The sequence below is a fragment of the Eublepharis macularius genome, chromosome 4 (genome assembly GCF_028583425.1).
Source record: "Eublepharis macularius isolate TG4126 chromosome 4, MPM_Emac_v1.0, whole genome shotgun sequence".
Lineage (NCBI taxonomy): Eukaryota > Metazoa > Chordata > Lepidosauria > Squamata > Eublepharidae > Eublepharis > Eublepharis macularius.
This window is the reverse complement of record NC_072793.1, coordinates 122,425,068-122,441,979: the sequence shown is the minus strand read 5'-3', so window position 1 is coordinate 122,441,979 and position 16,912 is coordinate 122,425,068. Positions and strand designations below refer to the sequence as shown.

Below are 16,912 nucleotides of genomic sequence, written 5' to 3'. Positions count from 1 at the left end.
ATGGCGGCGATCAAGGGGCGCTTCTGGAAAGACCGGGAGGTTGAGGCGCTCCTTGACCTGCTTCTGGAGAGTGGCAAGGCGGCTCGCATCATGTGCAGCAGCCACCTTCCCACAAAAAGCCTCTTCTCCAGGGTCGCCAGACAGCTTGGCGCGAGGGGTTACCCTCGATCCGCAGACCAATGCCGCTCAAAATTCAAGCGGATCAAGGCGGACTTTTTCGGGGCCCTGGAACACTGGCAGGGGATCCCTCGGATGACTGCGCGACCGCCCTACTTTGCGCAGATGCGGCGCCTTTGGGAGCAGGCAGGCCGGCCGAGTTGGGAGGACCGGAGACACGCCGGTAAGCAAGAAGTGGAGGCGTGCAAGGCCTGGGGAAAGGAGAGGCTTGTGTGGCTGTGCGTATGATCGCACTCGCGAGATGTCACCAACCCCTCCCGACATCCACGAAGGCACGAGCCTATCTCACAACGGGTCTCCATAAGATGGTGCCACCACCCACCCCCTTTTGGCAGTGTTTCCCATGGGTGAAAACAGACAGGCTGGTGTGGCTGGGAGTGGCATGTTGGATGCACACTGCACCCAGACTTCAAGGTGTGTTGCTACACCTGTCATCCCACCCCACCCCTAGGCTGAAACTGGTCCCTGTTCGAGGGGCCATTTCATGGACTGCTGAACATGCTGGTTTCAGCCCACCATGTTACCACTGTTCCCAGGAAGTCACGCGAGACGGGGCTCTCTGCCCAGGGGTGGCATCTGGCAAGAGAACTGCCCCGACCTTCGAAGCCACATCCCCATGAAAAGAATATTGGGTTGAATCCAGCCACTTCCAGCCCCCTTCCCTCAGTCTCACCCATTTCCCTTACATCCAACATTGGCCATGCCGCATGGCTGCAGAATCCCCTGGAAACCCATTTTTGCGTCCAAAAATGACCCGGTCTCCCTTTTTCTGCAAGCAGAGAAGCTGCTTGAATCCACTCTATAACGTGGAAGAGCACTCCCATGCAACAAAAGATGCATGTATCAATGAATGTATCAACGCATTTCTATCTCACCGTGTCCACACCCCACTACTAGTCCGCCACGACAAGGACCAAAGTTTGTAAGGGTCCATTATAGGTCAGTGTGGCTTGAGATTGCTATTCTTGCATTGTCCATTCAGTGCATAGTGTGTGAATGTTGCACCAAAGCACTCATAAGTTACAGGCCCCAGAAGCCATCCATTAGCCTTACAAGGAAAAACATACACGCTGGCCTGCATAGGGTTGACAACTCCATCTCCAACCTGTGCCCCGACACTCCACCACGGCCAAAGCTGATCCCACCGTGTGAGACGTGATGGACCTCTCGTTCCGAGGGCAATTGTGCACAGTCTGTGGGCAATATATTGGTGGGCACACACGCACTCCTCTGATCTCCCACGCCCACAGAGATGGCTGCCAAGAGTAACCACCTCCCCGCCCATTGCACTTGCAGCAGTCCAGAGGGGGATAGAGCGCGCAAGGCCACAGGTGCGCGAGGAGGAGGAGGAGGAGGAGGTAGAGGAAGCGAGGCCTGCGCCAGAGGAACTTCCCCCACCTGCTGTCGAGGAGCAAGAGGAGGGTGTGCCCGAGGGATTGGAGGCACCACCAGAGCCACCGGCCGAGCAGCCCCAAGGTAGGTGCTGGCGTGGGCACAACAGCAGCCACCGGAGGCCGCTTCTGGAAACCCCCGGGGAGCGCAGGACACGCGCCACTCCATGCGATGGCATGAGTGGGCACACCTGCACAGCGAGCGGTGTCGGCTGGACTGCCAACATTGGAAAGATTAACTCCTGCGGTGTGTTGTGTCCTACTGTGTTGCAGATGCTGGGATGGGCAGAGACCTGGCCATTCGGGAGGCAGCTCTGGGGGAAGACCCTGGCGGCAGGCGTGGGCCACAACAGAGCCGGCTGCGCCGACCTGTGGTGGAGGCACCACCAGAGCCACCGGCCGAGAAGCCCCAAGGTAGATGCTGGCGTGGGCACAACAGCAGCCACCGGAGGCCGCTTCTGGAACCCCCCGGGGAGCGCAGGACACGCGCCACTCCATGCGATGGCATGAGTGGGCACACCTGCACAGCGAGCGGTGTCGGCTGGACTGCCAACATTGGAAAGATTAACTCCTGCGGTGTGTTGTGTCCTACTGTGTTGCAGATGCTGGGATGGGCAGAGACCTGGCCATTCGGGAGGCAGCTCTGGGGGAAGACCCTGGCGGCAGGCGTGGGCCACAACAGAGCCGGCTGCGCCGACCTGTGGTGGAGGCACCACCAGAGCCACCGGCCGAGCAGCCCCAAGGTAGGTGCAGGCCTGACGTGCATCCGCCACTCAATGAACAGGCAGTATGTGTCTCACCGATCAATATAACTTTATTGTTTGAACACCCAACATTTGAAGGACAACTTCAAGAGTCACAGGCCACAGGCGTGGGCCACCCGGGCACCACCAACCCTCATAACTTGAACCGCATAACTGTTAACCAAACGTGACCTCAAACCAAACAGCATAACTCTAACCAGATCAAAATTGCATGAATTCTCAACCGACAGGTCATCCCATGCTTTGACTGCACACTTATGACCAGCCCCAATTTGTTCACAGTTTCTAGCGTTGGCGAGGCTCCACCAACAAGCGCGCCCCATGAAGGCCCCTCTACCAGCAGTATGTCAGGGCCACCAGCGAGCAACCCTCAGGGGACGGACAACGTCCTGAACGCCATTGAGGCACTGGAGGGCCGAATCATGAACACCCGTGAGTGAGTTGGGCTTCGGGTTCGGGCGGGAGTGTGGTGAGGCCGAGGTGTTCATCATCTGCTTGGTTTTTTTCCAGTGAACAATGTGCAGAGCAGACTTGACACCGTGGAGCGCCTGCTCCTCTACCAGGGAAGGAAGCACAGGGCACTTGAGAGGCGTGTTCGGGCACTGGAGCAGCAGTTGTCCGCACAGCAGTCGACTGCAAGGGAGCAGTGAGATGACGGGGGGTGGGGGTGTTTCCATTCGATGCCTGTTGCAGCACTTATTTGTTGAAAAATAAAGTTTTTGGGTTTGTTGAACGCCTCGTTGTCCCTGTTTTGGTGCATTGGTGGGAGCCGGGAGTGGGAATTCATGCTTTTGAGAAGGGCGCCTACAAGGTGAGGCGATCCCTGGACCTGCCAACACAGGAGCGTCTTGGCACACCTTGCCTCGGCTGAGGAGGAGGGGCAGGAGGCTGGCTGATTGTTCCCTCGTCCAATTCTCCCTGAGCTGGCGTCGCAGGCTGGGTGTTGGTCACTACCGGTACAAGGGGTGGCCTTTCTGGAGCGGGCGCCACCGGTTCCTGTCGCCGGAGCATGGCCTCTCCAAGTGTTTGCAGCGTGCTGACGGCTGCACGCATCACTTCCAGGTTCTGGTTCCAAGCGCTCTGGAACATTGCCTGCTCCTGACGAGTGGCCTCCATGAACTCAGCCCGCCACATCTGAGCCTCGGACTGCTCCCTTCTCCGCTCGGCAATCTCCTCGCGGTGCAGATCGGCTGCCTGGCTCATCATTTTCTCGGCCACCTCGGTGCTTCCCTGGGTCCTCCGCTTACGGTGCCTGATTGCTGAAAGACGTGTGCCAGGAGACAGCTGGGCAGCGGCAGCGGGAAGGCCTCCTGAAGGGGAGAGAACAGCAGCAAGGTCAAGGCACCAATCAAGTCGAGGCCTCCCCATTTCCCAGTCTGGGGGGGGGCACAGACCTTGGTCGGCCAGCCGTAGGGACTGATGCCTCCAAGGCCCGGCCTCACAATGGGGGTCACTGGGGTACCTGGTGAGCCGCTGCTCGGGGAGGGTGGGCTGTTCTCCTTTCCAGAAGTGTCCTCCGCACCGCTGGCAGTGCCCGCCTCAGTCTCATCTGCGCAGAAGGCAACATTATCAGCGGACTGGGGAAATACTACAATGGCTGCCCCACAGAGTGCCTATGTCCCTGAGCCCACACCACCCTCTGCCCAGGCCAGCCTGGGCAGCGCTTGCAGGGGATTCTCTCAGGGGCAGTGGGCCCGAGAATCACAGTTTGGCCGGGGGAGGGGGGCCTGGCCTGTGCCCAGGGCGGGGGGGGGTTCAGTCATGGCTGCCAGGAAGAGAGCCATGCAGCCCCAGAGAATCACGGCATGGCCTGGGGAGGGGAGAGTCTGGCCCGCCCCACAGAGTGCCTATGTCCCTGAGCCCACACCACCCTCTGCCCAGGCCAGCCTGGGCAGCGCTTGCAGGGGATTCTCTCAGGGGCAGTGGGCCCGAGAATCACAGTTTGGCCGGGGGAGGGGGGCCTGGCCTGTGCCCAGGGCGGGGGGGGGGGGTTCAGTCATGGCTGCCAGGAAGAGAGCCATGCAGCCCCAGAGAATCACGGCATGGCCTGGGGAGGGGAGAGTCTGGCCCGCCCCACAGAGTGCCTATGTCCCTGAGCCCACACCACCCTCTGCCCAGGCCAGCCTGGGCAGCGCTTGCAGGGGATTCTCTCAGGGGCAGTGGGCCCGAGAATCACAGTTTGGCCGGGGGAGGGGGGCCTGGCCTGTGCCCAGGGCGGGGGGGGGGGTTCAGTCATGGCTGCCAGGAAGAGAGCCATGCAGCCCCAGAGAATCACGGCATGGCCTGGGGAGGGGAGAGTCTGGCCCGCCCCACAGAGTGCCTATGTCCCTGAGCCCACACCACCCTCTGCCCAGGCCAGCCTGGGCAGCGCTTGCAGGGGATTCTCTCAGGGGCAGTGGGCCCGAGAATCACAGTTTGGCCGGGGGAGGGGGGCCTGGCCTGTGCCCAGGGCGGGGGGGGGGGGTTCAGTCATGGCTGCCAGGAAGAGAGCCATGCAGCCCCAGAGAATCACGGCATGGCCTGGGGAGGGGAGAGTCTGGCCCGCCCCACAGAGTGCCTATGTCCCTGAGCCCACACCACCCTCTGCCCAGGCCAGCCTGGGCAGCGCTTGCAGGGGATTCTCTCAGGGGCAGTGGGCCCGAGAATCACAGTTTGGCCGGGGGAGGGGGGCCTGGCCTGTGCCCAGGGCGGGGGGGGGGTTCAGTCATGGCTGCCAGGAAGAGAGCCATGCAGCCCCAGAGAATCACGGCATGGCCTGGGGAGGGGAGAGTCTGGCCCGCCCCACAGAGTGCCTATGTCCCTGAGCCCACACCACCCTCTGCCCAGGCCAGCCTGGGCAGCGCTTGCAGGGGATTCTCTCAGGGGCAGTGGGCCCGAGAATCACAGTTTGGCCGGGGGAGGGGGGCCTGGCCTGTGCCCAGGGCGGGGGGGGGGGGTTCAGTCATGGCTGCCAGGAAGAGAGCCATGCAGCCCCAGAGAATCACGGCATGGCCTGGGGAGGGGAGAGTCTGGCCCGCCCCACAGAGTGCCTATGTCCCTGAGCCCACACCACCCTCTGCCCAGGCCAGCCTGGGCAGCGCTTGCAGGGGATTCTCTCAGGGGCAGTGGGCCCGAGAATCACAGTTTGGCCGGGGGAGGGGGGCCTGGCCTGTGCCCAGGGCGGGGGGGGGGTTCAGTCATGGCTGCCAGGAAGAGAGCCATGCAGCCCCAGAGAATCACGGCATGGCCTGGGGAGGGGAGAGTCTGGCCCGCCCCACAGAGTGCCTATGTCCCTGAGCCCACACCACCCTCTGCCCAGGCCAGCCTGGGCAGCGCTTGCAGGGGATTCTCTCAGGGGCAGTGGGCCCGAGAATCACAGTTTGGCCGGGGGAGGGGGGCCTGGCCTGTGCCCAGGGCGGGGGGGGGGGGGTTCAGTCATGGCTGCCAGGAAGAGAGCCATGCAGCCCCAGAGAATCACGGCATGGCCTGGGGAGGGGAGAGTCTGGCCCGCCCCACAGAGTGCCTATGTCCCTGAGCCCACACCACCCTCTGCCCAGGCCAGCCTGGGCAGCGCTTGCAGGGGATTCTCTCAGGGGCAGTGGGCCCGAGAATCACAGTTTGGCCGGGGGAGGGGGGCCTGGCCTGTGCCCAGGGCGGGGGGGGGTTCAGCCATGGCTGCCAGGAAGAGAGCCATGCAGCCCCAGAGAATCACGGCATGGCCTGGGGAGGGGAGAGTCTGGCCCGCCCCACAGAGTGCCTATGTCCCTGAGCCCACACCACCCTCTGCCCAGGCCAGCCTGGGCAGCGCTTGCAGGGGATTCTCTCAGGGGCAGTGGGCCCGAGAATCACAGTTTGGCCGGGGGAGGGGGGCCTGGCCTGTGCCCAGGGCGGGGGGGGGGTTCAGTCATGGCTGCCAGGAAGAGAGCCATGCAGCCCCAGAGAATCACGGCATGGCCTGGGGAGGGGAGAGTCTGGCCCGCCCCACAGAGTGCCTATGTCCCTGAGCCCACACCACCCTCTGCCCAGGCCCGCTTGGGTAGCCCCCACCCGGCCCCTCACCTGTTCCTGCCAGTCCACTTAAGGTCGCGTCAGGATCATCCCCGTGCTCCAGGAGGTCTTCTTCCTCGAAGCCAATGTGCCCTGTTAATGGAAACAGACCAGCATCGTCAGAACGGATCTCCTCTCCCCAAGCCCGAATGGCCCCCCAACACCGGAATCCCTCACTCCACCCTGCCCCCACCTACCGCTTGGGAAAGGGGTCGACGTCCTAAGATGGTCCGCATTGATGGTGACCAGGTCATGGCTGAAAAGCTCCTCAGAGCCCTCCAGAAGGTCCATTGGGTCTGGCCTCGTCCTGCCCTCCACCTCCAGCACAATACTTCTTGCAAGCCGCTTTGGGTTAACACTCGCATCCCCCCTCAGAATGCTGTCGAGCTCCCTGAAGTAGGGGCAGGTTGTAGGCGCGTTCCCAGATCGACCATTGTGTGCCATCACCTTCTTGTACTCCAGGCGCATGTTTTTGGTCTTCGAGCGGCACTCTGTAGCCGACCGCTTGTGGCCCCGCTCAGCCATCTGCCTCGAGATTTTCTCGAAGTAGTCCAAGTTCCGGTGGGTGTTTCTCAGAGCTTCCTGGATCTTCTCCTCACCCCAGAAGTGTAGGAGATCCATAATCTCTCTGTGTCGCCAGGATACTCCCCGCTTCCCAGCAACTGCCCCCCCGCTGGCCATGCTGCTCCAAATACCCACGTATGCAACAAACACCGGCGTTGGCTACTGTGCTTGCGAGTTGGGAATTCTCTCGTCCCTAGGATGGGGCCCCTCAAAGCTCCTCAAATCAGCGTGCAAGGGAGTTCAGGTCAAAGGTCGACAATACGTGGCGTTGCGGGATTCTTTGAGAGGAACAAAATGGCGACCGCACTAAAAACGAAGAAGAGGCGAAGAAGCGCAAGTGCTCCTTTTGAGATGTTTCGCAACATCGATAAATGTTTTCTGGGAAACAAAAAAAAATTTCCAGCCGCACGGAGAAAGGCAAGAATGGCAATTCCTTGCCGTTCTTTGCCGAAGTGCGCATTTTCGCACGTCGATCAACGCATTCCCGTTCTTGCGCAAATTGCGCCCGGTTTTTTAAAAAAAAAATGGCCTCGCCATCGGCCGGCGGGGGGGAAAGGGGCAGGCCTCTGAGCGGTGACGGGGCGTCGCGAACAGTACAAACCCGTACTCGGATGTTCACACCGGCAGCCTATATCACGGAACAAGGCGCCATGAAGCGCAGGTAAGATGGGACGGGATATAACGGGTGTGAACGGGTTTGAACGGTGAAAAAGCGAAAGCACTCGCTTTATTAGTGCCCATCTGGAATCGGCCCTACTATCAATATAGTATATCTCAACTCAATATAACATACTAATATGATATAATATATAACAAAGATCACCCTATCTCTTACTTTAAACTTATTCTATTTCTTTTCAACATATACTCCATCAAATACACTATCAATATAGTATATATCACAGTAATATATTATATATATGTTGTATGCTATGCCACCAATGTAGCACAGCACACATCACCACACAACACAGCCACATATCATATTATATGTAAAGTCTGATCTACTAACCCGTTGTTTTATGTCATATATCATGTATAGTATACCTCATCGAGATATCTGTTTACCCCTTCTCATTATCCCATATATTCAATGTAAAATCCCCTTAAACATTATATAAGCTTAGATTATAATTACATTCCCCCTAAATGGTAAGATCCCTTCTCTCTTGTCATTACAACACTATTCTTTAAAAATTTTCAAACTGCCACAGTTCTCCTTTTACATCCCATTTTTTTTCCAGAAATTGTTTCAGTTTCCCCCAATCAACAATATATTGCCCTAGGTCAAGATCTTTAAGTTTCCTTGTCATTTTGTCCATTTCTGCCATGTACAGCAATTTGTAAATCCAGTCTTCTACAGTTGGTATTTCTTGTGTCTTCCATTTCTGCGCATATAAAAGTCTTGGAACTGTCTCCATTCCCAAGTTCAGTAGCAACAGTTCTGGGTTCTTATTTATTTGTATTTGTAAAATCTCATTTATTACTTCAATTATTTCTCCCCAGTACTGTTTAGCTACTTCACATGTCCACCACATGTGATATAATGATCATGTTTTTTACATTTCCAGCACTTGTCTGACATATTGGTATTTACTAGCGCAATTTTCTTTGGCGTTAAATACCATCTGTATATCATTTTGTACACATTCTCTTTAATGTTCGTACAGGTTGAGATCTTCACTGTATTTTTCCATAGGTATTCCCATGCTTCCATTGTTATTTCTTTATGAAAATGTATTGCCCACTTCACCATCTGAACTTTTACTGTTTCATCCACTGTAAACCATTTTAAAAGTAATTTGTAAATCTTGGATATTTCTTTCTTGCCTTCCTGTAGTAACACTTCCTCTAACTCCGAATTTTCCAATCTTATTCCTCCTCTCTGGCAGTCCGCATTATAAGCTTCCCTCAAGTTTTGATGGGAAATGTAGGCATCCTGGTCTTGCAGCTATAATGGAGAGCCAAGCTGTAAAACCAGGACACCTACATTTCCCATCAAAACTTGAGGGAAGCTGACAAGTGTCCAACCTGTGTAAGGTGTCACTTGTAGCTTGGCTCTCAGTGGAGGGGGGGAATGTTGTATTGTCGAAAGCTTTCACAGCTGGAGAACGATGGTTGTTGTGGGTTTTCCGGGCTGTATTGCCGTGGTCTTGGCATTGTAGTTCCTGACGTTTCGCCAGCAGCTGTGGCTGGCATCTTCAGAGGTGTAGCACCAAAAGACAGAGATCTCTCAGTGTCACAGTGTGGAAAGGATGTTGGCAGGTCATTTATATCTACTCAGGAGGGGTGGGGTTGAGCTGAGTCATCCTGTAAGAGTTTCCCAGGGTGTGGAATGCTAATGGCGGGAGGCTTCACTGTATCCTGAGGAGGTTCTTTTGCATATAGATTGGTACTTGATGTGCTAATCTTCTCTGCAGGGCTATTGTCGGGTGTAGAGTGTTTTGTTAGCCTGGTGTTTTTCAGAACTGGAAACCATGCTCTGTTCATTCTTAAGGTTTCTTCTTTCCTGTTGAAGTTTTGCTTATGCTTGTGAATTTCAATGGCTTCCCTGTGCAGTCTGACAAAGTAGTTGGAAGTGTTGTCCAGTATTTTGGTGTCCTGGAATAAGATACTGTGCCCTGTTTGAGTTAGGCTGTGTTCAGCCACTGCTGATTTTTCAGGTTGTCCAAGTCTGCAGTGTCTTTCATGTTCTTTTATTCTTGTCTGGATGCTACGCTTTGTGGTCCTGATGTTACCATCGGGACCATCGACAACCATCGAGGGGAATGTTATTTCAACAGACTGGGTGGGAGGAGAAAGGATGTTCATTCTACAGTGGCAGATTTCCAGCAATTAATTCCTGCTCCTACTTTTTTTTTTTTTTGCAAAATTACAAAAAAAAAAAAGAGTATGAATATTTAACTCCCAGGAAAGCTTTGGTGATGTTTTTCCACCTTCCAGAAGCAGAAGGAGGCAGTAAGTATGTTAATGGAAATCCATAAACACTCTATGGACAATTGCATTTTGAGAGGATTTCTCTATAATTTCAAGTTATATTACAGATAGCAGGATAACATCGTGGAGGAAAGAGTCACGTTCTGAACATTTCACAGTAATGAAAGTAAGGACTACATATTCCAAAGTGTGTCAGATCATCTGTCAATCTCTCTCAAATGGCATTTCCAAGAGTCCTTGCAGCTCCTCCCCCTTTTTTTATGCAGTAGGGGGAAGCAACTGGTGGCCTCTGGGTTCGACCTGGTCCTCTGAGTTGGATCATCTTATTTGCCCCAGTTGTCTGCTCCAGAGGCAAAAGAGAAAAGTGAATGAACAGCCTCTGGGAAGATTGGCAGCATGCCACTAGGGGAAAAGTGGAGCGGGTTGGGGGGGCCTAGTAAAACTAGTTTGTTGAACAAGGCCATATGTGTGTGGAAGAAGTGAAGGTTCATAAAATAGACAAAGCCCTGTTAGTCAAAGGGTTATTTGCTTATTTTACTTCTCTGTCCCAATGGTTCTTGGTGCATTTTAAAATTCATTTGGCACCCAACATCACCCAATCCAATTAAGTCTATAAGCCATTTTAAGACTCTTTAAACTAAAAGAATAGGAGCTTTTCTTCACCAGGTTGTGAAACATAATTTCCCTTTTTTGTTTTTATACTGAACTTTTATCCAGATTAAGGGTTCTGGGAAACTCAAAACTTGTGCATTGTTTTGTTTTGTTTGGATTGGTCCTAATAAAAAGGTATTACATGACTTTTGTTCACAGAATGATTGAACACTCATAATAGGTAACATGTTTACTCCATCTGGTAGAAGTATACAGAGCATTAAGATTTCCTTGCAACCCACATACTGTGATTGTTGTCAGAAAGGAAGCTTCTTTCACCCAAAGAGGCAAAGATCTACAAGGCATGCCATCATATAGAGTATTAATGTTACCCCTGTTAAAGTCTTGTCTTTGTTTAGAATAAATAACATTGGCTTAATCCTTTTACTGCCCCTCAAGACACCAGCTTTAGAGAAAAGATAGAATTATGGGCAAGGGAGGGAAAAAGCTGGTTCTACCTCAGTTTATTCACTGGAAGCATTCACAAAGCTGTATGGTATATTGGTGGTAGAGAGTGCCCTCGAGTCATAGCTGTCTTATGGAAACCTCTGACAGGGTTTTCATGGTAAGAGTCTAACAAACGCAGTTTGCTGTTGCCTGCCTCTGCAACCTTAATCTTACATTATTGACAAATATTTTTTTTCTTTTTTTATGATGTTATGCACCCTGGTCAACAGATTGGCATTAAAATGTCCACATCTTGATTTAATGATCGCCCTGAGTCCTTCGGGAGATAGGCGGTATAAAAATTCAATTAAAGTTAAAGTTAAAGTTAATGATGGGGCTTGGAAAAGACCTCCAGAAATTCCAAATACACATTCCAGTCTCAAAGCCATACATCCGCCCCTAGTCACTGTCTGCCACTCCTAACCAATATTTTCACAAAAGAAGTTAAAGACACAGAGGCAGGCAACAGATTTTAGCAACAATATACTAAAATCAGGAACTAAGTGGGTAGGAAAATTTCATAGGTAGATTTGTGTGGGAAATGATCCTGTTAAAAATCTCCACAGCTTTAACTTGGCAACAGTCTAGCCTGCAGTCAGAGCAGTGTTATGGGAAGTCAGTGGTCCCTAAACTTTTTCACCCTTTGGTATTTTGAAAGAGGGTGGTGGGCACCACGACAAAATGGTTGTTGTAGGAGGTGGAACCAAATACATGTGTCTATGTTCATCCATACACACAAGTAGAAGGGGATGGGGAGCAACACACACATACAGACAAAGAGACAAAGAATAAGGGAGGAGGAGTAAAGTACAGCATCTCCCTCCCTCTTTCTCCCTTCCTCCAAAGGATTGTCAGCCCCCAACTGGCAATTGCCAGGTACAAAATGGGGATAGAGACTTCAAAATGTTCAGAACCAGAAGTGACATAATAAAATTGCATGACAATGGGAATTTCCCACATCTCTCTGGTTTTTTACTATAGAGATTTGGAGAATTCCTGGAGTGTCATATGATTCCAACCCCTCCCCCCAATTTTGCTTCCACTGCTCCATGGAGCAGCAGCAGCAAGGACATGGACCTTTTTGCAGCCCTATTTCCTTCCTCCTCCCCCTCCCCAACATGAAGAACCACCCAGGAACAACCCAAGAAAGCCAAGCCCTTCTTAGTGCTCAACTTGGTTGTGTTGTGTCCAACCAGCTGACTGAAAGATAGAAAAAGCAAGATATATTGAGGCACTGCAGGTTACTCCCTGCCTCAGCACAGAATCATGGGGTGGAAGGGACCTCCAGGGTCATCTAGTCCAACCTCCTGCACAATGCAGGACATTCACAACTACCTCTCCCCACATACACACCCTGTGACCCCTGCTGCATGCCCAGAAGATGGCAAAACACCATCAGGATCCTTAGCCAAACTGGCTTGGGGGAAATTGCTTCCTGACCCCAAAGAGGCTCATTTCCCTGGGCATGTAAGAAGGCGCCACAAGAACTACGCACTGATGTAACCCTTCCTGCCCTCTCTCATGATGATCTGCATTTCTGTCACTCTCCAGTTGCTAATCAGGTGCAGCACAAGGAAGTCCAGCACTTCTCCACTTTATTACTTATATAAAAAAATTTAGTTCCTACCTTCTGCCCTCATAAAACGCCAAGGCAGTTAGACAGAGCTGACTGGCCAGTCTGCTTACCTGATCCTGGATCCTTTTCCATTGAGCAACAAGGAGAATTGAGCTCAAACGCCCCTTTATCAGTATGAAGGCAGCTAACCGCAGGTCCTGTCTTCACAGTGACCCCACCCACTTGCTTGAAGCACACGATGGGTGTCAGAGGAAGTGCTAGTAGGCACAATGGGGAATGCTGTGCTGAATGAGGCCCAGCAATATTATAGTTTTTGCTGTGGTTGAGTTATCTGGGGTAACTGGGTTTTTAAAACAATAATTTATTAAAAAGATGCACAGAAATCCCACAATGATTCTATTCCCAATTACTAGCTCAGCTCTTCCTCTTTAACTGTTGAGGTCTTTCTCATTCCTCCTTCTCCTCCTTACATTTTAAAACTGATTTTGTGTGTGGATGGTGGGTGATCCACATTATTTTGGGTCATGACTCTGTAGAGGAGTACTATCTGGTCGGTAGGGGAAGTAGTCCTTGTAAAATAGACACATGGAAACAAAAGTCTCTTTGTCTATTTCAAAGCACTGCTCTAACAACTAAACTACAGAAAGGGCTAACAGCCTTCTGCTTGAAGAGAAATCAGATGTTTATTTATTTCAAGTATAAAATGAAAAACCTGTACCCCAGCCCAAAATCACTAATTGTTGTCTTTTAGGACTCTTATTTAAAATCAGTATTGAAATAGTTAAATATACAAGGATCACAAAGATACAAAAAACAATTCCATATATCAAAGATATCAGAAGCAGATAAAGATACATGTAATCATCTCTTATTCTATAAGACCTAAAAGATAAAATACAATTTTAAGAATCTCACCAAAGCACTTTCTGTAAGATTAGATAGTCTCACACAACCCAAGTATGAGAGATGCACGGGTCGTCTCTGGATGTGGCGATCTAATACAGGCTCAGTAACATGAAACCCACATGACCATACCAAAACTCTCTCCTTATAGTATGTCATGACTTCCTTTCTGAGCTGTAGATGATTCAAACAAACTTTCAGTTTAGAGAACCTTGTTCAGAACAAGCTTTTGAGATTAGTCTGGGCATCCATCAAGCCATTGTGCCTTATCTCATTCAAAGATGTATGGCAAGAACTTAGCAAAGAAAAACATGTTTTGCAAATATGAAAACTAAAGCTATTTATCAGGCCTACCTCTTGTTCAATAAATATCTTGTTGTCCTCATTGTTCCTGCAACATACAGTGACATTAGAATAGACATGTCTTTCTGCATCTTTGTAAATGTAGGACTTCTGGTCTCTCTTGCCTGCCCACTCATGCTAAAAGCCCTCCAGTTGTCAGAACAGTAACACATCCCATTATATGGAAGCCATAGGATGGTCTACTCTTTATACACCTCACTATAACTTGGATTGTAATAAGTGGGCTTTAATAGAGGTCCATGTGTTCTTCAAATGTATTACATTATGGTGTTTTAACCCGCCCTCTCCCCAGTTTTCCAGCTGAAGCTGAATTCCGTAATCCTTTTTTAAAAATGCTCTTCTGTCACCTTTTACTGACAAGGCACTTCAGACCAATACAATTGGTCATGCTCCAGGTATTCCACATACCCCAGGACAGCTGACAGAAAAGAAAGGTGTAATGGAGACAATGTACATTTCAGTGTTCCTGTTTGTCTCTGGTAGAAGCTGTGGAAGCCAAAGGAAGACTTTGTTTATACGCATCAACCTCCATGTAGTTTATGTGCTTCTCTCTCCTCATGCTAATAAAAGGCAAGCAGTGCCTCCACAATTAACAGGCATATTATTGCTTTGAAATAAAAGCCTCACTGTTTCTGGTTCCTCCTCTCTATCACCATCCAGATATGCTCTAGATGAGCAGGTTTTCATTTTGTAAAAGGTGTCTTCCAAATATCTGTATTAAAAAGAAATGGAGTGCTGGGCTGTTCAGGAGAATAGAAACCATGGCTTAGTTAGACATAATGATATAGAGCAATAAGATGGGGTTTGTTGGGAGCCTTTGTAGAAACTAAGCTTTGGGAGCCTGCTAAAGTGCTGTAACTACTTCTTCCTTTGGCAAAGCAGAGCTACATTGCTGCTGCATTGCTTATTCTGGATAAAGCAGCCAGGTTTCTATTCCTTCTCAGTGCTCCTCAGGAGCATTAAAATGCTTTTGAAGGAAGCATTAAAGCCTCTTTAACAGCTATTTAACACAAAGCTATAAATACTTCAAATAGCACAGCCATCTTTGTAGCTTAATTTCAACTGCATTAAAATGAAGTTAACTGCACCTAGGTTCACTGAAGGGCATGATGCCATTTTTCCCTCTTACTTGTCAACAGGAGCAGCTTATGCTTTTCTTAGCACTAAGAATGCTCTGTTTAAAGCTGTGATGAGGCCCATAATAAAGCAAGAAAAGGGGGAAATATGAGCTATTGCTCACTAATAGCAGTCTGTTCACACTGTCAGGATCCGCTGAGGACCAAAACAGTCTTCTTGTTACTTCCCCATTAATGTGGTTTCAGACAGGTGTGTGGAGCAGTTCCAGGAGGGTCAGGCAGCTATATTTTCCTAGTCTGTTCTTAACATCAGGACGGAGCTCTCTTCTCTATGAAAAATATAAGCGTAGGAAAATGAATCCTATGTATTGAATTCAGGAGTGGCATCTGTGCAGAAAGTGTCTTTGGGCACCCATCACTATTCTCCAAACAGAAAGTATTTCACACACTTCTGCTAGGTCCTCCTATGGTGTGGTTCCATAATAGTAAGCTGGAGACCCACCTCAAGGATTCCAACCTATTAGAAATTCCTGAGTGCAGTAGCCCATGGAGTAAATGAGGGAAGGCATTATATGGACAGTATTTCTCCTTTACTGCTTACCAGCAGAGCATAGATACTAACAAACAATAAAGTAGGAGTGCTGGAGAAAGATACGAAGCTCTACCTCTATTGCTACCTCTATTAAAATGAGGCTTATCTGGTTTTTAAAAACAGGAAATCAAATAGGCCTTAAAAACTAGAACTAGAGGTCTACAGTGCAATGTAATGCACACAAATTCATCTCATTGGCTGGAATGCGGCCTAAATCAATATGCAAAATGGGTCTCTAAGCTCAAACCATGGCTTTTTCAATAACCACATTTATGCAGTTAGTGGTTTGGATATGTGTTACTTTACTAATCTATCCTCAAGAGCCAGGATACAACATTCCCTCTCCCAAGTGTGGTGGCTATGGTGGGAGAAAAGAGAGGGGAACATTTGAGGCAGCTGCAGACAGGACATAAGGATTTATTAAGTTTATTTACTATACTGTAGTGCCATGCCTCAGGTATATCTGCAGCTGTATGGTCCTTTTCTTAAAATGTCCAGTCCCACAATCTGGCATGTTTTCATCTCCTTTTAAACTCTGACCACCCACATTCAGGGAAATGGGTGATACGAGCTTGGGTTAAAGTATTGGTAGTGTATAAACTGCATGCCCTAAAAGGTCTCTTATTAGAGACTCTGCTAGAATAATGTTGTAATTATTTATGAGGTAAGGAGGAATCCCTTTTCCATAGATATTTGTCAGTATAGACAAAACACAGATGGAGATAATTTTTTATTTAACATAAAGTTTTTAACAGAATACATGTCTTGTGCTGAATGCTTCAGTGTATAAATTGAAACTGGCTCTCAACTTCACCCCCTAAAGGTTATAAACTTTCCCAATGAGAGTGAATACTTTGTAACTGGCCCTCAGTTAACATAAATAAACACTGCGGGGAAATTTGGCTCCCCTTTCTCCAGACAGTTTATTTCAGCTTACAAGGTTTCATTGGAATCTATTAAGACAAACCACAATATCCTCCTCAGGTTCAAAGTTGCCCTTTCAGTTCAGGGAGCTCCTGTCCCCAGAACCTACATACGTAAGTTGAGTATGCCATGCTTTTAACAGGATACATATTTGTCTCAATAAAACAAGCTTTCTTCCCTAAACTGACCCAAATCCTACCTAAACGCCAAATAAAATTCTGGCTAAACTGGTGCTCTCATCCTGAAGTTTTCCCCTCCCTTTTAAAAATGAGGCTTGCTTGCCCCCTCCCAACTAGTGAAGTTCCATGGACTCTGACTGACTGACAAACACTTGGATTTGCCTTAGGCCAAAATCACAAGGATTGGTCCAGTGCCCAGGAGGGGAGACAGGGCTTGGGGGATGACTGCCACGTCAGGGTTTTCGTTTCAGGAATAACTGAAGCACAACAATTCAAACAGTCAGATAGTAACTGCTATCTGTACCCACTTGAGAGTGGGGATAGCTGAGCTCCTAGTCCCCC

The 16,912-nt window shown here is 50.0% G+C and overlaps 1 protein-coding gene across 1 annotated transcript; it reads left to right on the top strand.

Annotated features, from left to right (window-relative positions):
* On the top strand, positions 1-2,998 carry LOC129327644 (uncharacterized). The gene is made up of 6 exons (XM_054976396.1): positions 1-340; positions 1,474-1,653; positions 1,842-1,982; positions 2,171-2,311; positions 2,615-2,764; positions 2,843-2,998. The coding sequence occupies exons 1-6, from the start codon at positions 1-3 to the stop codon at positions 2,980-2,982; spliced, it is 1,092 nt and encodes a 363-aa protein (XP_054832371.1). The 3' UTR covers positions 2,983-2,998.
* Positions 2,999-16,912: the final 13,914 nt, after the last annotated feature.